At 43.5% G+C, this 24742-nt stretch overlaps 2 protein-coding genes across 3 annotated transcripts in view; both read right to left on the bottom strand.

The window, feature by feature from the left end:
- LOC139375918 (guanine nucleotide-binding protein G(I)/G(S)/G(O) subunit gamma-12-like) overlaps window positions 1–1832 on the bottom strand; it is a 46330-nt gene extending 44498 nt beyond the window's left edge. The window contains exon 1 of the mRNA XM_071117880.1: window positions 1499–1832. The gene's annotated coding sequence lies outside the window, so the exon portion shown is untranslated. The remainder of the gene's footprint in view (window positions 1–1498) is intronic.
- A 1929-nt stretch (window positions 1833–3761) lies between these two features.
- The window catches only part of LOC139375926 (protein wntless homolog), a 37939-nt gene continuing 16958 nt past the window's right edge, over window positions 3762–24742 (bottom strand). The window contains exons 3-13 of one of the 2 annotated variants that reach the window (XM_071117894.1): window positions 17551–17675; window positions 17202–17363; window positions 16837–16973; window positions 13889–14057; window positions 10769–10866; window positions 10590–10653; window positions 9477–9620; window positions 8400–8483; window positions 8044–8197; window positions 5921–6017; window positions 3762–4962 (exon numbers count right to left, since the gene is read on the bottom strand). In XM_071117894.1, the coding sequence (XP_070973995.1) occupies window positions 5923–6017; window positions 8044–8197; window positions 8400–8483; window positions 9477–9620; window positions 10590–10653; window positions 10769–10866; window positions 13889–14057; window positions 16837–16973; window positions 17202–17363; window positions 17551–17675 (1232 nt within the window). In that variant the 3' untranslated portion in view covers window positions 3762–4962; window positions 5921–5922. The remainder of the gene's footprint in view (window positions 4963–5920; window positions 6018–8043; window positions 8198–8399; window positions 8484–9476; window positions 9621–10589; window positions 10654–10768; window positions 10867–13888; window positions 14058–16836; window positions 16974–17201; window positions 17364–17550; window positions 17676–24742) is intronic. The other variant, XM_071117892.1, reaches the window with a different exon arrangement.

Genomic DNA, 24742 nt, shown 5'->3' with positions numbered 1-24742 from the left:
AGTCTGCTCCCCTCCTCGAAAACCTACTTCGGCAGAGGATGCGCGAGAGTATCCTCGCAGCGTCTAGGCAGAAGGGTTTAACAATCCGCAACACCCCCTTTGAATCAGCTGTTGAGCTGTTGTTTTCCCAAAGGAGAAAAGAATGCAAACATTTAACAATGATACGCTACTTGTCTTTTTGTCGATAAAATGTCTTGCACAACTAGCTTCATTCGTGTTACCACTTTACACATATATTTTGGGATTCCACACCTGTAAACTCCATTTGCCTGATGACACGCAAGTGGAGGTGGTTCTCATTTCATATAAGTCATTTCCCACTGGGCACAGACGTCAATTCAACTTCTATTCAATGTTGGTTCAACGTAATGTTATTGCAATTATGTGGAAACAACGTTGATTCAACCAATGGGTTGTTTCCACGTTTCCTTTCCTCGACTCATGTCCTTGATTACCTTTGACATTTTTCAAAAGGTGGAGAGGACAGAGGAGAGGAGGCGAGCAAAACCATTTGAGATACTCCCATGGAGTGAACAGGAAATGTGCACTGTTCCTTGCGCTCCCGGGTGGAACCAACACTCTCTTTCCCTGAACGTTTCGCTTCAGGTATTTATGCAAATCGTACACCTCATCTCATAGCAGCCAGTAGGTGCCACTGGCTACAATAAGTTACACATTGGACAGAGTTGAAGACACAGGTGGGTCAAGCTGACCTTCAGGAGCCAAGAACATGCAATCATACACTTTCTTCTATCGGGATAACAATGTGGAATCCGGCCATTGTGTTGTCATATGCAGTGTAGCCTAATGGTTGCTAGACTTCTCATTGAAATAGTAGCAACAGAACATCCTCACTTTGTAACTGGTTTACTACAGTATTGCCATATTTGATTATCTACTGCATGCATGTGGATATATTTTATTCTGTTAGGTTCCCATTAAAGGTGGTATTAAAAAAAATTGCACACTCCTCGAGCCCAATGTGTGTGCTTGGCCTGTCACATCTAGATGTATGGAGAAGGATTGATATGAACAGGTAGCCTATGACTTGTTGCACGAACAAGTCGTCCAGTCTCTGGAAGGCCTGACGATAAGTAGCCTACACGAATGGAAATACTGGCACTGTACGTTGTGCTTCAGCTGTTTCACAATAGGCGTATTACAATTCATTCTTGGTCAGAAGGGCGATTACCGTCGACACCCAAAGGCATAGCATACATACAATTATCACGGTAATAACTACAAAATGCACTTATGTTACGCGCATGGCCTATTACGCACTACTAATGTGACAGGTTCTGTCCCAATGTAAGCAAAATTGGTAACAATGTCAATATTTTATGTTATCTGGGTGCCACTGGAGTATCCTACAAATAAATACATTGTAATGGCAAGTTATCTTTCTGAACGTTTTTTGAAGAGCTTAAACAGGGAATGTGTTTTATAGGCCTATTGATTAACCCTTGACTTCCTAGGAACACTGACACGACACACTTACCTGGCGAGGGCAATACAAGCTGGTCTCCCCGTGTCGCCTACTGTATCCGTCACCAACTAGGAGGAGACCTCACTCAATAACAGTTGACAGCTATGAAAAGCAGATCAACCGACGGTCTTTGGGACTGCCAACTGGTGCCACTTTCACTTTCTCACGGTGTTGGCTGTCGCTTATCGTAAATATCGTTGATTATTTTATTTTCTCCAGCTACTTGCCCGTATGACTACGCTACACTCCCTCGTCCGCTTCGTGACGAAAACTAACGATCGCAGCCGGATAGAGAAGTGGAGTCACAGAACAGTGGGAACACTAGCGGGTGTTTTGAGAATTTGTTGTTTTGCAGTCTCTGCTCCTGTATTTATTGGTGCCTCCCAGGCGCCCTCTTTCTGTGCAAAGCGTGTCAATACAATATGTACTAGGCATCCGCGGGTCGATTTTTTCTTGAGCGGATTTGGCGGGGCGCCGGAACATAATTACAAGAACATTTGTAGACGGCAAATTGACCGCAAGAAGACCAAACAGATATGTTTGACTAAAACAATCATTTCAAACCCTGATTACATCATACGACCACGTTTATCTCTATTATGAGTGGGAATACTTGCAAACGGATTTCTTAAATTAAAATCTCTTGGAGCTGATTTCCTGATGTTTTTTTTAGTCTATTATGTCAAACAACTAACACACTTGGGGGGCCAAATAAACCCACTCGCGTGGGGGGCCCTGTACTAGGCTATACTTCATATTAGCCAAAAGGCCGGCAGATGGCGATATTGAGTGGTTTCAACTTACCTTCCAAAGGCAATGGGCTCGTTCGAGCATATTACTTTTGTCAAAATGGTCACTGCCTTTCAAAGTCTGAGCCATTATGGGCATAAAAAAACTGTCCGATTTGCACCTACATGTAGGCTGCATGAACTTTGCAACAACCATGTGATCAAAGGTCATGAAGTATCGGCTGCAATTTTATGCACTTGCTTGCACCTTACCAGCTTCAACTTGCAGCCGCCTGCATTCCAGGCTGTATCACAACTGACCGTAATTTGGAGTCCCATAGGGTGGCGCACAATTGGCCTTAGTGACGGCCGGGGTAGGCCATCATTGTACATAAGAATGTTATTAACCGACTTGCCTAGTTAAATAAAGGTTAAAAAAAAATATATACAATTGTGGGAGGCTCGATTGTCAACCAATCATTAGGGTGCTTTTGTTTGACCCATGCAAACGGGACCAAAGATTCCCTTTCGAAAAAAGATTGAAGTCAGAGTGGAGTATTAACTGCAGTTAGTGCGAGAGAGACTCAAATAACATATTCATTTGTACATATCCACTGTATACCTGAATGGCGAATTTGGTTCCTGTTTCAGTCACACCCTTAGAAAAAAAATCAAAGATTGCAGTTTTGAAACTGCAGTAAGTGCTGTAACTGCAGTCGACTGATATTTTCTGAACCTCTCCAACACAGAGAAAACACCATCTCCCACAGACAGCAGTCAGTGAGCTCTGTGGACCCTGTGAAGGGCATGGTACTGGCTGAGGCCCCACAGCAGCAGCCCATCAGTTATGAGGTGCTGACCACCGGTGGAAACACTATGCTCCTTGAACGGGAGACCAAGGAATCAGAGAAAGAACTGTCCTCTACCAGCCTGTCCACGGCTACAGGCAGGAAGTAGGCTGGAGGAACTAGCTGCTTCGATGGAGCACTGAGGGGACTGAGGAAAGGACTAGAAGCCTGTAAGCATTACTAGTCACTCCGTTCTACGTGAATTTCAGTACTCTAATATTGTAGCAACACATTGTCAACACAGAAGTTGAAGATGTTTTTTTCCCTTCTTCAGTCTCACAGAGCTGCTATGGGAGAAGATTAACTCCGGCAAGCAAAAGAGGAATGATTTCCATTTATTTAGGAACAGAAAAATGTTCAGTAAACTTGCCATTTCTTTGCAAATTAGTTCAGTACCATCTAATTTGTTTTTTTTACATGTTATTGAACCTTTATTTAACTAGGCAAGTCAGTTAAGAACAAATTCTTATTTACAATGACGGCCTACCCCGGCCAAACCCAGACGACGCTTGGCCAATTGTGCGTTGCCATATGGGACTCCCAATCACAGCCAGATGTGATACAGCCTGGATAACAGTAAGCACATAAAACAATTAGCCTACAATAGAAATGCTAGTTAAGTTGCATTTTTCTTAGACCACAAGGAAATTCCCTACAACAACTTGTGAATATACTTTGAAAATATTCCAAAACTAGGCATAAAGTAAACATTTTATTTAATTTAGCATAAAAAGCACAAAACTACTACACTACCACGTCATAGTCATCTTCGAATCTCAATTATTATTATTTTTGCCAACAGACAGTAAGTGATACAGCATATGCAAATCTTTCATACAGTTGAAAATAAGCACTTTATAAAATATATATATCTACATCGTAACATAATGAACTTGGTGTTTCCCAAAACGTCCCTGTGGTTTGGCATTTTTTTCCCCCACAATACAAAAAGGTATTATCCCCCCCACTTGGGAGAGTGATAGACAAGAGAACACAGTAGTCTCTAGAAAGTTCCATGGATGTGTACAGCTGAACGTGAGTGCGGACAGAAGTGACAAAAAAGACAAAGATATTACTGACAACTTGCAGAGATATGCTTTCTTTTGACAGATCTTCAGAAAGTGGTCATCTTGGACCTTGTACCATTGACATACACTTATTTGTCCTACTGGTTGTTTCAATCTAAAACTGCAGAGGCGGAGTGCCAAAAACAGCAGTCATCCAAATGTAGTTCTCTCTAAAGAACCAAGTAATGTTGTCTTCAGTGAGGCAACCAGTTAGGCCACAATATAGTGCCTTGAAAGCCCACAATGTTTTTCCTGTAGTTGGATGCCGTTGCCACTGGACACTGATCTAATTTCAGATTTGCACTTTACCCCTAATGGGTTGGTTTAGGATTTGAGGAATGGTATGCTGATCCTAGAATTGTGAAGACAACATCTACCTGGAGTGTTTTGTTCCCTCCCCAACTACCTCATGACCAGCAGATGCTGTTCTACATCCTTCCACTCCATCGCAAATCAGATTTTCACAACCTGGACTTCATAAGAGTACAGTTGTTCAACAACAACATTACAAACAGAGTTAACAGACTATGTCAAATGTCAAAAATGAATATACAATCTGGCCCTATGTCTGCAATGAAATGAAAGGACTAAAGGGCTACAGATAAAGTTGCTTTTGAACTTCTGGGACAATGTGGGGCACATGGGTAACAGGGCTAAAGGAAGCACCGTCCAGGTTTGAGGGAGGTGTGTTTGTAGGTGGTTTGATGTCAAGGGGGGGGGGGGGCGCTACTCTTGGGCCTCCTTGCCCGTCATCTTGTAGATCTCGGTGGGTCCGTCCACGTGGGTGATGGTGGTGGTCAGCTGGATGTCCTCGCCACTGGCTCCTGCGTCTCCTGCACAGAGACCAACACACGTCAGTATAGTAAACACAGACAGCAGTACATCTGGGTCATCTGCTTTGTGCTCATTAGGCACCAAATGGAAGAAAACAAAACTGAAACAGGGAGCCTGGCCAGCTGCAGCCTTTCGGGGGCCCTTAGCAAAATTTGGTTGGGCGGGTCCCTTACCTCACAACATTTTAGTGTCCCCCATCTTGACAGTGGTGAAAAATTGGTCATTTTAAAACAAATTTCCTGCTATTGTACACATTTTGCCATGGAGTGGAGATACATTTTTGCGGTTTTAAAACAAATTCCCTGCAATTCTACATATTTTGTCATGACTTATTTCATCTTAATATCTGAGTGAGAAGTACTAACAAAATCCATTGGGGCCCCTGGAGGTCAGGGTCCCCGGTCGGTATTTGGCCATGAATACTAGAAGTTTAGATAGCTAGCAATCTAAAAATTGTTAGCTGACATAGCTAATTGAGTGACTGACAGAGAACAAAACTGCTGAGGCACAACCAAATTTCAAAATTGCACCTGATGGACTCTACTATTCTTACTCTCAATACTAGGTTGAGAACATGACTGAGTTCCCCCAAAAAAATATAAACAGTGCCTTCAGAAAGTATTCACACCCCTAGACTTTTTCCACATTTTGTTATAACAGTCGGAATTTAAAATGGATTAAATTGAGATCGTTTGTTACTGGTCTACACACAATACCCAATGTCGTCAAAGTGGAATTATGCATTTGAAATGTAAAAAAATACATTAAAAATCAATAGCTGAAATGTCTTGAGTCAATAAGTATTTAATCCCTTTGTTGTGGCAAGTCTAAATAAGTTCAGGAGTAAAAATGTGCTTGACAAGTCACATAATAAGTTGCATTGACTCACTCTGTGTGCAATAATAGTGTTTAACATTATTTTTAAATGACTACCTCATCTCTGTACCCCACACTTACAATTATCTGTAAGGTTCCTCAGTTGAGCAGTGAATTTCAAACACAGATTCAACCACAAAGACCAGGGAGGTTTTCGATGCCTCACAAAGAATGGCACCTATTGGTAGATGGGTATAAATTCAAAAAGCAGACATTTAATATCCCTTTGAGCATGGTGACATTATTAATTACACTTTAGATGGTGTATCAATACACCCATTCACTACAAATATACAGTCGTCCTTCCTAACTCAGTTGCCGGAGAGGAAGGAAACCGCTCAGGGATTTCATCATGAGGCCAATAGTGACTTTAAAACAGTGTTTAATGGCTGTGATAGGAGAAAACTTAGGATGGGTCAACAACATTGTAGTTACTCAACAATACTAACCTAATTGACAAGAGTGAAAATAAGGAAGCCTGTACAGAATATTACTTTTTCCAAAACATGCATCCTGTTTGCAAAAATGAACTAAATTAATACTGCAAAAAATATGGCAAAGCAATTAACTTTTTGTCCTGAATACAACGTGTTATGTTTGGGGAAAATCCAATACACCACAATATGGAGCACCACCCTCCACATTTTGAAGCACAGTCGTGGCTGCATCATGTTATGGGTATACTTCTAATTTTTAACAACTGGGGAGTTTTTCAGGATAAACATTTTTATGGAATGGAGCTAAACCCTTTAACTGCCTATTTATTGCCTTACCTCCCTAATCTTCTACATTTGCACACACTGTACACAGATTTTTCTATTGTGTTATTGACTATGTGTATTTGTGTGTAACTCTGTTGTTGTTTTTGGTCCCACTGCTTTGCTATATCTTGGCCAGGTCGCAGTTGTAAATGAGAACTTGTTCTCAACTGGCTTACCTGGTTAAATAAAGGTGAAAAAATAAAAAATAAATAAGCTCAGGCAAAATCCTAGAGGAAAACATGGTAGCCTGCTTTCCACCAGACATTGGGGAGATGAATTCACCTTTCAGCAGGATAATAACCTAAAACACAAGGCCAAATCTACACTGGAGTTGCTTACCAAGACGACAGTGAATGTTCCTGAGTGGCCTAGTTACAGTTGACTTTAATCTCCTTGAAAATCTATGGCAAGACTTGAACATGGTTGTCTAGCAATGATCAACAACCAACTTGACAGAGCTTGAAGAATTTAGAAAATAATAAATGGGCAAATATTATACAATCCTGGTGTGCAAAGCTCTTAGACTAACCCAGAAAGAATCACAGATGTAACTGCTGCTAAATGTGAATCTAACATATATTGGCTCAAAGGGTGTGAATATTTATGTAAATTAGATCTTCCTGTATTTCATGTTTTATAAATGTTCACAAATTTCTAACATGTTGTTTTCACTATCATTATGGGGTATTGTGTGTAGACGGGTGAGAGAGAAAAAAATATATATACTTTTTGAAATCAGACTAACAACCAAATGTGGAATAAGTCAAGGGGTACGAATACTTTCTGAAGGCACTGTATCATATTTTTTGGGGCCAGGGGCTCCTAAGTGAACATTTATGTCGCTTATGTCTGGAACCGGCCCTGGGGAGCGGCTACCTGAACCTGAAGTCAATAAGAAAACCATTTCTGTTGAAAAGCATTTTAAATGGTCCAAAACTTAGACATATTTTTTGTCTGAATCCACCGCAATCTTTTTAAGACGGCTTTCATTTAACTTTTTTCTCCTGAACATCTTTTGTTGATCCAATTTTCCTGTCATTTCATTCCTTCTGATTCAAGTAAGGCAGTATACTTTATTACTTTGTCTGTTGAAACTGCAATGCAAAAAGGGAAATCTAAGCAAGCCTAAATATCTGACATCGAGTGATGTGTTTTTTAAAATATGTTTTGCTTACCAAGCTAAATTATCTAAAGTCATTGGTCAACTTATTTTAAGATACATTTCAAAATTCTATTTAAATTTAAGATAACATATCAACATAAAAATGTAAGATATTTTTCAAGATATCTGACCTTAACCGTCACAAGAGACACTGTTGTGTTATTATTTTTCTGTACAGTAAAGTATATCAAGACTATTATGATACACTTCAATAAAATTTGCCTTCCTTTTTGACCTACGGACACGGTTGACCATTAGAGGCAGCTGTTAGTTGGACTCACCGCTGGACTGCTCGTCTCCGTAGCGTTTGTGTGAGGGAGCATACAGGAACATGATGGCGAACACGTAGAGGTTCCACATGCCGTAGATTCCCGTGAAGAAAGCACTGTTCACCTGCACCGTGTAGTCTCCCCAGTGCCAGTGGCCCTCATTCACCTAGACAATATGGGTTGTGTTCAATAGGTACGAAATGTAAGCAAAAACACTACAAAACCATGTCCAATAAGAAACACTTGTTTTCATTTTTTCAGTGAAAAACATTTAGCTACGGAGTGCCCTAATGAACATGCTTAAGTACCTAATCCTCTCCAGAGGATTCTGGGATACCCCTGCCGTCAAACGCACAGACATGACTCACCTGACTGATGATGAAGAAGATGACAGTCATTGCAGCGCAGGTCAGAGTGACCAACATGAGGAACTTGAACCGGAAGATAAGGCCCTGAGAGAGGAAAATTACAGTTACTATTACTATCCATGAAGATGATCCCCTGAGAGACGAAGAAACTGGCTCTCATGAGGACCGCCACAGAAAAGGAACACAGAGGTACCTCTGCTGCAGAGGATAAGTTCATTAGTTACCCGCCTCAGAAATTGCAGCCCAAATATATGCTTCAGGTTCAAGTAACAGACACTTTTCAACATCAACTGTTTCCTCAGGAGACTGCATGAATCAGGCCTTCATAGTCAAATTGCTGCAAAGAAACCACAACAAAAGGACACCAATAAGAAGAAGAGACTTTCTTGGGCCAAGAAACACGAGCAATAGACATTAGACCGGTGGAAATCTGTCCTTTGGTCTGAGGAGTCCAAATTTTAGATTTTTGGTTCCAACCACCGTGTCTTTGTGAGACCCAGAGTAGGTGAACAGATGATCTCTGCATGTGTGGTTCCCACCGTGAAGCATGGAGGAGGAGGTGTGGCGATGCTTTGCTGGTGACACTGTCAGTGATTTATTTCAAATTCAAGGCACACTTAACCAGCATGGCTACCACAGCATTCTGCAGCGATACACCATCCCATCTGGCTTGCGCTTAGTGGGACTATCATTTGTTTTTCAACAGGACAATGACCCAAAACACCTCCAGGCTGTATAAGGGCTATTTGTCCAAGGAGGATAGCTGCATCAGATGACCTGAACTCCAAAATCACCCGACCTCAACCCAAGTGAGATCGTTTGGGATGTGTTGGACCACAGAGTGAAGGAAAAGCAGCCAACAACTACTCTGCATGTGGGAACTGTTGGACAAGCATACTACATGATTCCATGTGTTACTTCATTGTTTTGATGTCTTCACTATTATTCTATAATGTAGAAAATAGCAAAAAATTAAGAAAAACAATTTAATGAGTAGGTGTGTCCAAACTTTTGACTGGTACTGTATGAAAACACAATTTTAGGTGCACAAATGTATACTCAAATACACACACAGACCTCATAGTGCAGGCGTCTGGCCTTGGACATGGCGGGCAGGGAGGACCTCTTCCCACTGATGTTGCGGAACACTTGGAACACCATGAAGCACAGGAAGAGGAAGTAGAGACAGGCACAGATCCCCGCCACAATGATGAACGCCATCTGTTATCAACCTCAGTCAAGGAGGGAACTAGCATGGTGATGCTAAAAAAGCATAGCTTAATAAATAGTTACAATATTACTCAACAAACTGAAAAGGGCTAGACTCCAACTGTTACGGAGAAATAGGAATAACCGTAACTGAAGCACCATTTAGGAACCGCTGCCCTTACTTTACATATGAACCCCCAGTCTCAGCTCAGCGTACATTTAGAAACCCATGGCAAGCTTACTTCTAGGAACACTAAATATAAAAAATGGAAACCTCTTTGGCTGAAAGGTTCTAAAGGCTAGTGAATATGCCATGGTCTACTTCTAGGCTTGATAGAGATTGCCGTCTTTTCACAGGCCTTTTTTCTCCCACTAGACTGGAGAGTGAGCAAGAAAGAGAAGGAGAGAGAGAGAGAGAGAGAGAGAGAAAGAGGGAATGCTAGAGGGAGAAAGCAAGAGTGAAGGAGAGCGAGAGACGAACCAAGAGACTCTTGCTGCCACTAGATTGATAAGGGGGGGGGGGGGGGGGTTATACTGATGAATCGTGCATCACCTAAGCCTGTGGGTTCCCCACTGCAGCTCTCCTCGAGACCCACACAGAGAGAGAGAGAGAGCAGGCAGAGGGAAGACCCAGTACAGAGATGGCCCAAGGCAGGAGCAGGCACTGCCAGCAACACTGAATTATTCCTCACTGCAGCACAGAACAGTGGAGAGGACCTCAGGGACAGCCTGTGACTGATGGAGAAGTGCTCTGATTAATGTTAGTATGTCTCTGTCAAATATTGATATACAATCTGGTCCTATGTTGCAATGAAATGAGAGATCAGAGAAAAACTAATACTAGGAAACATTGGGAGATGAAATTGGTACAATAACATGGACACATTATTTTCAGACTTACAAGACTTCATCCCTAGTTTACTCTCCCTTGGTCCGTCAACTTTTTAAGGTAAGGAGTAATCATATTAATCTAAAGAATACAGCCAACTCAGTCCCCACGTCGGAAGCCCAAATACTGTAGAAAGGGTTCTTCAACTGGACTCCCCTGGTGGGAAAAAAATATTTCAGAAATGGTCCCTGCGGTGGTGGTAACTTCTAAACAAGTTTTATTTTGACAGTGTGACAAAGGAAGTGTGTGTGTGTGTGTGTTTCAGCCTCACCTCTCACACATGTCGAAGATAAACAGGCAGAAGGAGCCGAAGACAATGGGTCCCACCTGCTTCCAGTAGATTGAGAAATGGTTCCTCTCCATCTGGTCCTGAGGGTAATGATAAAAGGTGGGACAAAGAACAGAAATACAAGAGAGGAGGGATGGAATAATAAAAGGGTCAGTAAACAGCAGTATCCTGGTCTAAACTAAACCCTGCATCTACAACACCTTCAGAAAGGATTCACACCCCTGGACTTTTCCCACATTTTGTTGTGTTACAGCCTGATTTAAAATTAATTCATTTTAGATTGTCACTGGCCTACTCACACAAACACACACACACACAACCCCCCATAATGTCAAAGTGGAATTATGCTTTTAGAATATATTTTTTTACAAATTAATAAAAAATGTAAAGCCAAAATGACTTGAGTCAATAAGTATTCAACACCTTTGTTATGGCTTAACAAGTCACATAATACGTGTGCAATAATAGCGTTGAACATGATTTTTTTAATAACTACCTCATCTCTGTACCCACACACACACACAAATATCTGTAAGGTCCCTCAGTTGAGCAGTGAAATTCAAAACACAGATTCAACCACAAAGACCAGGGAGATTTTCCAATGCCTCACAAAGAATAGCACCTATTGGTAGATGAGGCAAAGCAAATGTAGACATTGAATATCCCTTTGAGCATAGTGAAGTTATTAATTACACTTTTGATGGTTTATCAATACACCTAGTCACTACAAAGATCGACCTCCTTCCTAACTCAGTTGCCGGAGAGGAAGGAACCTGTTCAAGGATTCCACCATGATGCCAATGGTGACTTTACAGTTACATAGTTGAATGGCTGTGACTGGAGAAAACAAAGGCTGGATCAACAACACAGTAATTACTCCACAATACTAACCTGATTGACAGTTAAAAGAAGGAAGCCTGCAAAAAAAGGTCAATATTCCAAAACATGCATCCTGTTTGCAACAAGACACTAAAGTAATACTGTAAAAAAAAATGTGTCACAGCAATTCACTATATGTCCTGAATAAAGTGTTGGCACAAATCCAGTACAACACATTACGGAGTACCACTTCCAATATTTCAAGCATAGTGGTGGCTTACTCATGTTGTCGGTGCTTGTAATCTTTCAGGACTGGGGAATTTGCCGGGATAAAAATAAATGGAATGAAGCTAGGCACAGGCAAAATCCTGGAGGAAAACCTGGTTCAGTCTGCTTTCTAACAGACACTGGGAGACGAATTCACCTTTCAGCAGAACAATAACCTATAACAAGGCTAAATCTACACTGGAGTTACTTACCAAGAAGACAGTGGATGTTCCTAAGTGGCCGAGCTACAGTTTTGACTTTAATCTACCTGAAAATCTATGGCAAGACCTGAAAATAGTCTAGCGATGATCAACAACCAACTTGACAGAGCTTGAAGAATTTTGATAATAATAAAAACGGGCAAATGTTGCAAAGTCCAGATGTGCAAAGCTCTTAGACTTACCCAGAATGACTCACAGCTGTAATCACTCTGAGAGACTTACCCAGAAAGACTCACAGCTGTAATCACTCTGAGAGACTTACCCAGAATGACTCAGAGCTGTAATCACTGCCAACGGTGCTTCTACAAAGTATTGACTCAAGGGTGTGAATACTTATGTAAATTGTAAATTAATATCTGTATTTTATTTTCAATAAATTCAGGCTGTAACAACATTTTGAATAAGTCAAGGGGTATGAATACTTTGTGAAGACACTATGTATGTATGCAAATGAAACAAATCTACAATGGCCATACAGCTAACCATTCTAATTTGGTGTATACCACAAAGGGCACAATACCATGACAGACCTTTCCTTCTATAACCTTTATTTAACATAGCAGATAGCAAGACATTAAGCAGCATAAAAAGGTTTTAGGACTATGGATACAAAGTCATACTAAGTCCATGGATACTAATTCAAACCGCTCGCCCACACGGCGCCATGCACATGGTCTGCAGTTGTGAGGCCGGTTGAACGTAATGCCAAATTCTCTAAAAAACGAAATTGGAGGCGGCTTTCTGATGTAAAAAGGGCTTCATAAATCAGTTTAATTGATTATTTATGGTAGAGAAATTCATATTCAATTCTCTGGCAACAGCTCTGGTGGACAATCCTCCAGTCAGCATGCCAATTGCACCCTCCCTCAAAACTTGAGACACCTGTGGCATTGTCTTTAGTGACAAAACTGCACATTTTAGAGTGGACTTTTATTGCCCCCAGCACAAGGCACACCTGTGTAATGATCATGCAGTTTAATCAGCTTCTTGATATGCCACACCTGTCAGGTGAATGGATTGTCTTAAAGTAGAAAGGCTCACTAACAGTGATGTCAACAAATTTCTGCACAACATTTGCGAGAAATAAGCTTTTTGTGCATCTGGAACATTTCTGGGATCTTTTATTTCAGATCATGAAACCAGCACTTCACTTTATATTTTTGTTCAGTGTATCTGACCCTGATGGTCATCTATGACCAGTTGAACATATTGAAGAACGATCTGGCCTTAATGGCCATGTACTCTTATACTGTAATCTCTACCAGCACAGCCAGAAGAGGACTAGCCACCTCTCAGAGCCTGGTCCTCTCTAGGTTTCTTCCTAGGGAGTTTTTTCCTAGATACCGTGCGTGCTTCTAGATCAGCATTGCTTGATGTTTGGGGTTTTAGGCTGGGTTTCTGTATAAGCACTTTGTGACATCTGCTAATGAAAAAATGGGTTTAATAAATACATTTGATTTAATTTGAAAGGCAATGTTACCACTTTCGCGTAGACTGCATTCACGGTAAACGCTACACATGTCAGCTCAATTGGAAATGACCTTTTAAATGTCAACCACGCTACAACGGGGAGCTTCCGTGCTAAAGATTTGGGTCAATGGATACCAAGTCACTGGCTCAATGGATACCAAGTCACTGGCTCAATGGATACCAAGTCACTGGCTCAATGGATACCAAGTCACTGGCTCAATAGATACCAAGTCACTGGCTCAATGGATACCAAGTCACTGGCTCAATGGATACCAAGTCACTGGCTCAATGGATACCAAGTCGGTGAGAAGGTGAAGAGACAGACCATGAGGTGCTCTCCACAGAAGATGATCCAGAAGGAGAGCAGCATGGCGTAGAAGATGCCCTGCCGGATGTCCCCGAACAGCAGCATCCAGGTCCAGTTGAAGCCCACAGAGAACCACTCCACCGGGATGTTGATGAAGGTCATGCACAAGCCCAGGGCAAAGATCACCCTGGAGGACACACCATCAACTGGATCATTATCAAAATCATTATCATCCCCACCATCATGATCAACTTGATCATCAACATAAATAGAAATATAAATCAATAGCATACAGCATTAACATAATGCTCACAATCAATATAAATGATCATGGACATTACTTTCTTATAATTCAGCAGAATTGTTAAATGGTTGGGTTCAGATAATTTAACATGTTCTTTCAACTCAACACAGCCACTAAAAATCGGACGGAAATGTAACGGGAGAACTCATAACATGGGGTCAGACATAGTCCACCTCCCCAGCCACCGGGGAGACTCCATAGTCCACCTCCCCAGCCACCGGGGAGACTCCATAGTCCACCTCCCCAGCCACCGGGGAGACTCCATAGTCCACCTCCCCAGCCACCGGGGAGACTCCATAGTCCACCTCCCCAGCCACCGGGGAGACTCCACCTAGTCCACCTCCCCAGCCACCGGGGAGACTCCATAGTCCACCTCCCCAGCCACCGGGGAGACTCCATAGTCCACCTCCCCAGCCACCGGGGAGACTCCATAGTCCACCTCCCCAGCCACCGGGGAGACTCCATAGTCCACCTCCCCAGCCACCGGGGAGACTCCATAGTCCACCAAGCCACTGTACCACACTGCAGGCTTTGATAAATCACTGCTGGTAAAATAAATAAAATATCAACCTAATAAGGCTTCTCTGTTCAATTGCTGCAAGTCCCTGCATGCTGGGAAAGATGAAAGGATAATTGCAAAGAGGACGGGAGGAAGGGAGGGGTGCGGGATAGAGGTGGGCATATTGCAGGGAGAATGAGGGGTGCAGTGCGGGCTGAGAGGTGGGTGTATTGTGTGTGTGTGTGTGTGTGTGTGTGGATGACGGTTTGCAATTGACTCTAAAAACATTAATCACATTCCAGAAGAGTCGGCAGCGAGAACCGTTCCGGCATGTTCTACCGAGTGAACAGTGCGAGACCACATTGGGCTGGTATGCAGGGAATGTCCTGCACTCTGCGAATATACAGTCAGGAGAGAGGTGTGTATAAAGAGCACAGCAACTAAACAAGCTGCAGAGAGCCAGATAAGAGGCATCAACCTCCAGTACATCCTGTAAAGAGAGCCAGATAAGAGGCATCAACCTCCAGTACATCCTGGGGAAATAAAAGTACTAACTCAATATAATCAAAAATTGCTTTAGTGGAAACAAACTTCAAGCATAGACTTAGTCAGTGTGTACTGCTGCCATTGATACACTTATTCCTCCAGTGTTTTATATTCTTCCAGGAAACCTTGCCAAGTAGTCCACCAGCAATTAACAGTTAACTACTGACAATGGCATGAATGTACTTTCGGTTTGGAAAGAGAACCATATCGTGAGGCATGGTGGTCATCGAGTTGTTCCGTTTTTCAAAAGTTCTAATAAAACCTAATAATCCACCACACAAACAGTCAAGTGCTTTAAACAAATCCAGTTTCAACCGCCTTGCTCATTCAGTCAACTGACTTTTCAGTAGACAATAACGTAACCTTGGTCCAGTTCCCAGGAATCCCACCATCAGAGTGACAGCAGGGAGCCTAAGTACCTATGAGAGGCATTTACCCATTACATCTCTCTTGGTAATCTTTTTATTTCTAAAGCTAACATCTCGACACTAAGGAATAGCATGACGGCTTCACCAAAGCTTTTACAGCATGAAATAAATAATCTCCTCTCCACAAATAGAGTTTGAGGGCCATTTCCTGAGAACTCTGCCGTCATTTGGGAAGGAGGACTCTGAGCCGAAGACCAAGGACAAGATGGAGAGAGCGAGGAAACATTGAGGTGGAAGCGTTAGTTGAGTGCTAAAAGACTGTTACACGCTTTACGCCTCGACGAATGTTCCTGTGGTTTTGAACGCAGCGACATACTGATACGCTCTCCCCTCACTGCAGGGGGTAAACTAGACTGAACGTTTAGCTCTCTGCATAGGGTATCGTTCTACATCACATTGGTAAATCATTTCAATCTGGTGTTAGTTATCATTTTTGCTTGAAAAAGCTAAATTCGGTACTCGTTTTTATTTAACAGTGTAGCTGCCCAACTGCAGCTCTAGGATCAGTTTAGCCTTTTAGATCATTATGAATGCATGCACAAGGGGGAGCTGATCCTAGATCAGCAATCCTACTCTGAGATGCTTTGTGAATACGGACCCAGGACACTGCACACTGAGATCTGACCTAGATGCACAGTTCATCCATAGTTAATCTAATGACATGTCTCCTCCTGTACTAATGTTACCATAAGCACTAGGCCTAACTGGTATCCACTGGGGTTACTGGGTTTTACCCTGGTGTAACGGTATAACTTTAGTCCGTCCCCTCGCCCATACCCGGGCTCGAACCAGGGACCCTCTGCACACATCAACAACAGTCACCCACGAAGCATCGTTACCCATCGTTCCACAAAAGCCGTGGCCCTTGCAGAGCAAGGGGAACCACTACTTCAAGGTCTCAGAGCAAGTGACGTCACCGATTGAAACGCTATTAGCGCGCACCACTGCTAACTAGCTTGCCATTTCACATCCGTTACACTGGCTGAAGATTTGACTTGTGTATCGCTAGGACAAGACACACCCATGCATTTTGGATTAGAGAACAATTCTCAATTCACACACACGGTGCCCAAGCCCACAAAGCAACCAATGTCAATGGACAACTGAACTCTATTTTGACGCCAAATCTGAATAAACAACAAAGAAACATCCCGTTTACAGTCCAATAAACAATATGGCCCGGCCTTACTTTTCCAACAGCACAGGGGGTCGTGTCATCAGGGTGATGCGTCTCCAGTACCACACCATGATGATGAGGATGCTGGGTGTGAGGAAGGTCTTCATGGCGAACCACACCTTGGTGAAACCGCCGTTCTGATGGATACCCTGATAGGATAGGAAATTAAACCGTCAGCCACAGTCTTTCACACAGTTCATTTCAACATCTCGTTTGCCCATTTTGACCATCAGTTTGGACAAAATCGAAAAACTAACCAAAGTATTTTCACACTTCGGCCGTGTGTTTAGACTCCATAGTAAAGGATATATTATAGTCTCTCCCAACCTAGAGGAGACGGGGCGATCTGGAAGAGATGTGCAGTAGAGAATGCTCACCACCAGACGGATGTCCTTGATCTCGCCGATGCCCATGTTGATCTTCTTGCGTTCGCTGACAGGCAGGCGGATGTTGAGAAGGTAGTACTTGTGGGCCACGTTGCCCAGCTCCATGAAGGGTAGCAGGTCACACTCATAGTAGCGCCCCTCGTTCTCATACGTCTGCAGGACACAAGATAAATGGTAAGAGATATCCGATTGGACAACAACTCAACTTATATGGATTTTTTCTTTTACAAAAAAATGTATCTGATGAGCTGAAACGATGAGACTTTGAGAGACTGATTAAGAGCTGAAAATTAAGCAAAAGCCAGAAGCACAACAGATATTGAGGAATGGAATTGTTTACCTTGGTGGTGGTGAAGTTGCAGCTGAGCTTCCTCTGTTCTATGGAGTGGGCCATCTCTGTCCACTCACTGAGCGTGTCATCTCTGTAGGCCAAACCCACGTCAATGGTGGCCAGTGCTCCATCCTCTGTAGGGGGAAAACGTCAACATATCACACTTTAGGGTGATCTGAATGTTCACAGGTTCTCAAATATACCAACTACCAAACTTCACATAGATACCAGTTTTGGACTTCATTACAAATCTATCCTGTTTTTGATCTATGCAGGTCTGAACAAGCAAGATCAGCATTGAAGGGGGAATTTGCAATTAATCAAATTCTCTTAATGTAATGAATCAAATCCGACGCAGCCAAAACGCGCCAGATTTTTTAAACTTTGTTTCTATTGAACAAATAAAGACACTTTAATTAATTATATGAAGAGTGCCTTGGTCCTTGTTTATTTTTGATGACCAATTCACCCCTTTTACCAAAGAGCACCTTCTGTCTACCAAAATGTACTATTGTGTACCTTAGTAGCGCTTCCCTTCCTCCTCTTTCTACTAGTTAATCAAATTCTCTATTTACATCTGCTCAATTTAAATGTGTAGCTTTGACATCAATACATCTGTGTAAACCAGCGATGACTGGGATGAAATAAGTCATTTTGGTAAGAGGCTAGCTCTCAATTATCCAAGGGGGCTTACAGTGGTCCCCATCCTGGTTTATTAACTGAACATATGGATTGCAGCTGGCTCCATGTGAACTACAATCGAGACACTCTGTTTTAAACTTTTAAAAAGTTAAGAATCCTTGCTTGCGATACGTTTTTGGAAACTATTTGGATTTCAACTTTCATACCAGCGAGAAATAATGGTTCCATTGAACCATTCCACTCCGCATTTCCATTGAACCATTCCACTCCGCATTTCCATTGAACCATTCCACTCCGCATTTCCATTGAACCATTCCACTCCGCATTTCCATTGAACCATTCCACTCCGCATTTCCATTGAACCATTCCACTCCGCATTTCCATTGAACCATTCCACTCCGCATTTCCATTGAACCATTCCACTCCGCATTTCCATTGAACCATTCCACTCCGCATTTCCATTGAACCATTCCACTCCGCATTTCCATTGAACCATTCCACTCCGCATTTCCATTGAACCATTCCACTCCGCATTTCCATTGAACCATTCCACTCCACATTTCCATTGAACCATTCCACTCCACATTTCCGGCTGGATAGCATGAGTTTCTCAAAATACAGCCGGATGCAACTTTACTAAACTGGGTACAGTAAGAGCATATTTTGTATTAGAATATTTTTTCTCGCCTATAGGAAAACTACAAGGGCATATTTGCGTTTGCGGCAGAGTATTTGGTTAGAGTCAGACAGCATCGAGCATTTGCCTCTGGCAGCATATGACCCAATGGTTTTTTTATTTTATTATTTTACCTTTATTTAACTAGGCAAGTCAGTTAAGAACAAATTCTTATTTTCAATGATGGCCTAGGAACCTGCCTGTTCAGGGGCAGAACAACAGATTTGTACCTTGACAGCTCGGGGGTTTGAACTTGCAACCTTCCGGTTACTAGTCCAACGCTCTAACCACTAGGCTACCCTGCCGCCCCAATGGAACTGGAGTCGTGATAAGGGGTAGGGAGAGGCCAGAGGAGGAGCAACATCTGGAGCTATGAAAAAGACGCACCGCATCTCTGCTAAACATAAGATCTGATAATAGCAACCCTGGGTAATTTTATGGCTGTCAAATCAGTTGACACATCATTCATTTCACTTAGTGTGAATGAAATGTTATAATTTCCCAAGGTGTATGCATCAACAACCATTAAAGACAATGAGCGCAAGTCTAAACTACTCCAAAGGCTACAAATGACAATGGGCTCATTGGGCTCATGAAAGGGATAGTTCAACTCATGTGTTATTTTACGTACAGTTTTTTACGTATCTGCTGTTCACACTCCGCCTCCCTTCACGTTTAGCTCTTTAAAGCCAACTTATGCTTGCTCAGGCAATGTGAACCAGAGGCTCCGTACACAGGGTGTGACGCAATTGCGTTACCACCAAAGGGCGAGCTCTGTACCGCATCCCTCTCAAATTTTCTAACAATGCAAAGGGCTCCGTACAGCTCCGCATTGGCATGATTGGTTGACAGTAGGTGAGGGTGGGAGGTCCTGTATAAACACAAACTTACAACTTCCTTCGCAACAACTCTTCAATGTGAAACGCAAGAAGTATGAATTCCCTTAATTCTGAAGAGGTCGTATCACAATAAATGCAGACATCGGATTGACCATGCAGTGGCCGTGCAACCTCTTCTGAATCATGATGTAGTCTGTCTCTGCATTATACACTGCTCAAAAAAATAAAGGGAACACTAAAATAACACATCCTAGATTTGAATGAATGAAATATTCTTATTAAATACTTTTTTCTTTACATAGTTGAATGTGCTGACAACAAAATCACACAAAAATTATCAATGGAAATCAAATTTATCAACCCATGGAGGTCTGGATTTGGAGTTACACTCAAAATTAAAGTGGAAAACCACACTACAGGCTGATCCAACTTTGATGTAATGTCCTTAAAACAAGTCAAAATGAGGCTCAGTAGTGTGTGTGGCCTCCACGTGCCTGTATGACCTGCCTACAATGCCTGGGCATGCTCCTGATGAGGTGGCGGATGGTCTCCAGAGGGATCTCCTCCCAGACCTGGACTAAAGCATCCGCCAACACCTGGACAGTCTGTGGTGCAACATGGCGTTGGTGGATGGAGCGAGACATGATGTCCCAGATGTGCTCAATTGGATTCAGGTCTGGGGAACGGGCGGGCCAGTCCATAGCATCAATGCCTTCCTCTTGCAGGAACTGCTGACACACTCCAGCCACCTGAGGTCTAGCATTGTCTTGCATTAGGAGGAATCCAGGGCCAACCGCACCAGCATATGGTCTCACAAGGGGTCTGAGGATCTCATCTCGGTACCTAATGGCAGTCAGGCTACTTCTGGCGAGCACATGGAAATGCCACCCCACACCATGACTGACCCACCGCCAAACCGGTCATGCTGGAGGATGTTGCAGGCAGCAGAACGTTCTCCACGGCGTCTCCAGACTATGTCACGTCTGTCATGTGCTCAGTGTGAACCTGCTTTCATCTGTGAAGAGCACAGGGCGCCAGTGGCGAATTTGCCAATCTTGGTGTTCTCTGGCAAATGCCAAACGTACTGCACGGTGTTGGGCTGTAAGCACAACCCCCACCTGTGGAAGTCGGGCCCTCATACCACCCTCATGGAGTCTGCTCAAACGGTCAAACAGACACATGCACATTTGTGGCCTGCTGGAGGTCATTTTGCAGGGCTCTGGCAGTGCTCCTCCTGCTCCTCCTTGCACAAAGGCGGAGGTAGCAGTCCTGCTGCTGGGTTGTTGCCCTCCTACGGCCTCCTCCACGTCTCCTGATGTACTGTCTCCTGGTAGCGCCTCCATGCTCTGGACACTACACTGACAGACACAGCAAGCCTTCTTGCCACAGCTCGCATTGATGTGCCATCCTGGATGAGCTGCACTACCTGAGCCACTTGTGTGGGTTGTAGACTCCGTCTCATGCTACCACTAGAGTGAAAGCACCGCCAGCATTCAAAAGTGACCAAAACATCAGCCAGGAAGCATAGGAACTGAGAAGTGGTCTGTGGTTACCACCTGCAAAACCATTCCTTTATTGGGGGTGTCTTGCTAATTGCCTATAATTTCCACCTGTTGTCTATTCCATTTGCACAACAGCATGTGAAATTTATTGTCAATCAGTGTTGCTTCCTAAGTGGACAGTTTGATTTCACATTAGTGTGATTGACTTGGAGTTACATTGTATTGTTGAAGTGTTCCCTTTATTTTTTTGAGCAGTGTATTTCTGAACAGCTGAAATTCAAACCCTGAGGCAATTTGAACGAAACATATATATTATGAAGGCTCCAGCCTTCTCGGTCTGTCTGTTGTCATGTATATTATGAAGGCCCCAGCCTTCTCGGTCTGTCTGTTGTCATGTATATTATGAAGGCTCCAGCCTTCTCGGTCTGTCTGTTGTCATGTATATTATGAAGGCCCCAGCCTTCTCGGTCTGTCTGTTGTCATGTATATTATGAAGGCCACAGCCTTCTCGGTCTGTCTGTTGTCATGTATATTATGAAGGCCCCAGCCTTCTCGGTCTGTCTGTTGTCATGTATATTATGAAGGCCCCAGCCTTCTCGGTCTGTCTGTTGTCATGTATATTATGAAGGCCCCAGCCTTCTCGGTCTGTCTGTTGTCATGTATATTATGAAGGCCCCAGCCTTCTCGGTCTGTCTGTTGTCATGTATATTATGAAGGCCCCAGCCTTCTCGGTCTGTCTGTTGTCATGTATATTATGAAGGCCCCAGCCTTCTCGGTCTGTCTGTTGTCATGTATATTATGAAGGCCCCAGCCTTCTCGGTCTGTCTGTTGTCATGTATATTATGAAGGCCCCAGCCTTCTCGGTCTGTCTGTTGTCATGTATATTATGAAGGCCCCAGCCTTCTCGGTCTGTCTGTTGTCATGTATATTATGAAGGCCCCAGCCTTCTCGGTCTGTCTGTTGTCATGTATATTATGAAGGCCCCAGCCTTCTCGGTCTGTCTGTTGTCATGTATATTATGAAGGCCCCAGCCTTCTCGGTCTGTCTGTTGTCATGTATATTATGAAGGCCCCAGCCTTCTCGGTCTGTCTGTTGTCATGTATATTATGAAGGCCCCAGCCTTCTCGGTCTGTCTGTTGTCATGTATATTATGAAGGCCCCAGCCTTCTCGGTCTGTCTGTTGTCATGTATATTATGAAGGCTCCAGCCTTCTCGGTCTGTCTGTTGTCATGTATATTATGAAGGCCCCAGCCTTCTCGGTCTGTCTGTTGTCATGTATATTATGAAGGCCCCAGCCTTCTCGGTCTGTCTGTTGTCATGTATATTATGAAGGCCCCAGCCTTCTCGGTCTGTCTGTTGTCATGTATATTATGAAGGCCACAGCCTTCTCGGTCTGTCTGTTGTCATGTATATTATGAAGGCCACAGCCTTCTCGGTCTGTCTGTTGTCATGTATATTGCAGTTGCTGAAAAACAACACTACTTGACCGCCTGTCTGCCTCCTGCGCAGCTTAGCCAATGTTTGCAATGATGAAAAAAATAACATTCAAATCGCTAATTGTCTTCCAACCCGAACGTTCTAGGCAGCCGGGCATGTATCCAGATCGATAAAAAAATAATCTGACAATGAGCAAGTTAGTTTGTTAAAATACTTACTTTCCACCATAATTTGCAAATAAATTCATTAAAAATCCTACAATGTGATTTTCTGGACTTCCCAGCCTGGTCTTCCCAGCCTGGTGCAGGTCTACAATTGTGTTTCTGGTGTCCTTTGACAGCTCTTTGGTCTTGGCCATAGTGGAGTTTGGAGTGTGACTGTTTGAGGTTGTGGACAGGTGTCTTTTATACTGATAACAAGTTCAAACAGGTGCTATTAATACAGGTAACAAGTGGAGGACAGAGGAGCCTCTTAAAGAAGAAGTTACAGGAGTGTGAGAGCCAGAAATCTTGCTTGTTTGTAGGTGACCAAATACTTATTTTCCACCATAATTTGCAAATAAATTCATTAAAAATCCTACAATGTGATTTTCTGGATTTTTTTTTCATTTTGTCTGTCATAGTTGAAGTGTACCTATGATAAAAATTACAGGCCTCATCTTTTTAAGTGGGAGAACTTGCACAATTGATGGCTGACTAAATACTTTTTTGCCCCACTGTATATAGACAGCAGAGTGGACACTCAGCACAGCAGCTATGTAGACAGCAGAGTGGACACTCAGCACAGCAGCTATGTAGACAGCAGAGTGGACATTCAGCACAGCAGCTATGTAGACAGCAGAGTGGACACTCAGCACAGCAGCTATGTAGACAGCAGAGTGGACACTCAGCACAGCAGCTATGTAGACAGCAGAGCGGACACTCAGCACAGCAGCTATGTAGACAGCAGAGCGGACACTCAGCACAGCAGCTATGTAGACAGCAGAGTGGACACTCAGCACAGCAGCTATGTAGACAGCAGAGCGGACACTCAGCACAGCAGCTATGTAGACAGCAGAGCGGACACTCAGCACAGCAGCTATGTAGACAGCAGAGTGGACACTCAGCACAGCAGCTATGTAGACAGCAGAGTGGACACTCAGCACAGCAGCTATGTAGACAGCAGAGTGGACACTCAGCACAGCAGCTATGTAGACAGCAGAGCGGACACTCAGCACAGCAGCTATGTAGACAGCAGAGCGGACACTCAGCACAGCAGCTATGTAGACAGCAGAGTGGACACTCAGCACAGCAGCTATGTAGACAGCAGAGTGGACACTCAGCACAGCAGCTATGTAGACAGCAGAGTGGACACTCAGCACAGCAGCTATGTAGACAGCAGAGTGGACACTCAGCACAGCAGCTATGTAGACAGCAGAGTGGACACTCAGCACAGCAGCTATGTAGACAGCAGAGCGGACACTCAGCACAGCAGCTATGTAGACAGCAGAGTGGACACTCAGCACAGCAGCTATGTAGACAGCAGAGCAGACACTCAGCACAGCAGCTATGTAGACAGCAGAGTGGACACTCAGCACAGCAGCTATGTAGACAGCAGAGCGGACACTCAGCACAGCAGCTATGTAGACAGCAGAGTGGACACTCAGCACAGCAGCTATGTAGACAGCAGAGTGGACACTCAGCACAGCAGCTATGTAGACAGCAGAGCAGACACTCAGCACAGCAGCTATGTAGACAGCAGAGCAGACACTCAGCACAGCAGCTATGTAGACAGCAGAGTGGACACTCAGCACAGCAGCTATGTAGACAGCAGAGTGGACACTCAGCACAGCAGCTATGTAGACAGCAGAGCGGACACTCAGCACAGCAGCTATGTAGACAGCAGAGTGGACACTCAGCACAGCAGCTATGTAGACAGCAGAGTGGACACTCAGCACAGCAGCTATGTAGACAGCAGAGTGGACACTCAGCACAGCAGCTATGTAGACAGCAGAGTGGACACTCAGCACAGCAGCTATGTAGACAGCAGAGTGGACACTCAGCACAGCAGCTATGTAGACAGCAGAGTGGACACTCAGCACAGCAGCTATGTAGACAGCAGAGTGG

This window comes from Oncorhynchus clarkii, chromosome 20 (genome assembly GCF_045791955.1).
Source record: "Oncorhynchus clarkii lewisi isolate Uvic-CL-2024 chromosome 20, UVic_Ocla_1.0, whole genome shotgun sequence".
Classification (NCBI taxonomy): Eukaryota; Metazoa; Chordata; class Actinopteri; order Salmoniformes; family Salmonidae; genus Oncorhynchus; species Oncorhynchus clarkii.
Note: the sequence above shows the minus strand (reverse complement) of the source record. Positions and strands in the feature narration are given on the sequence as shown.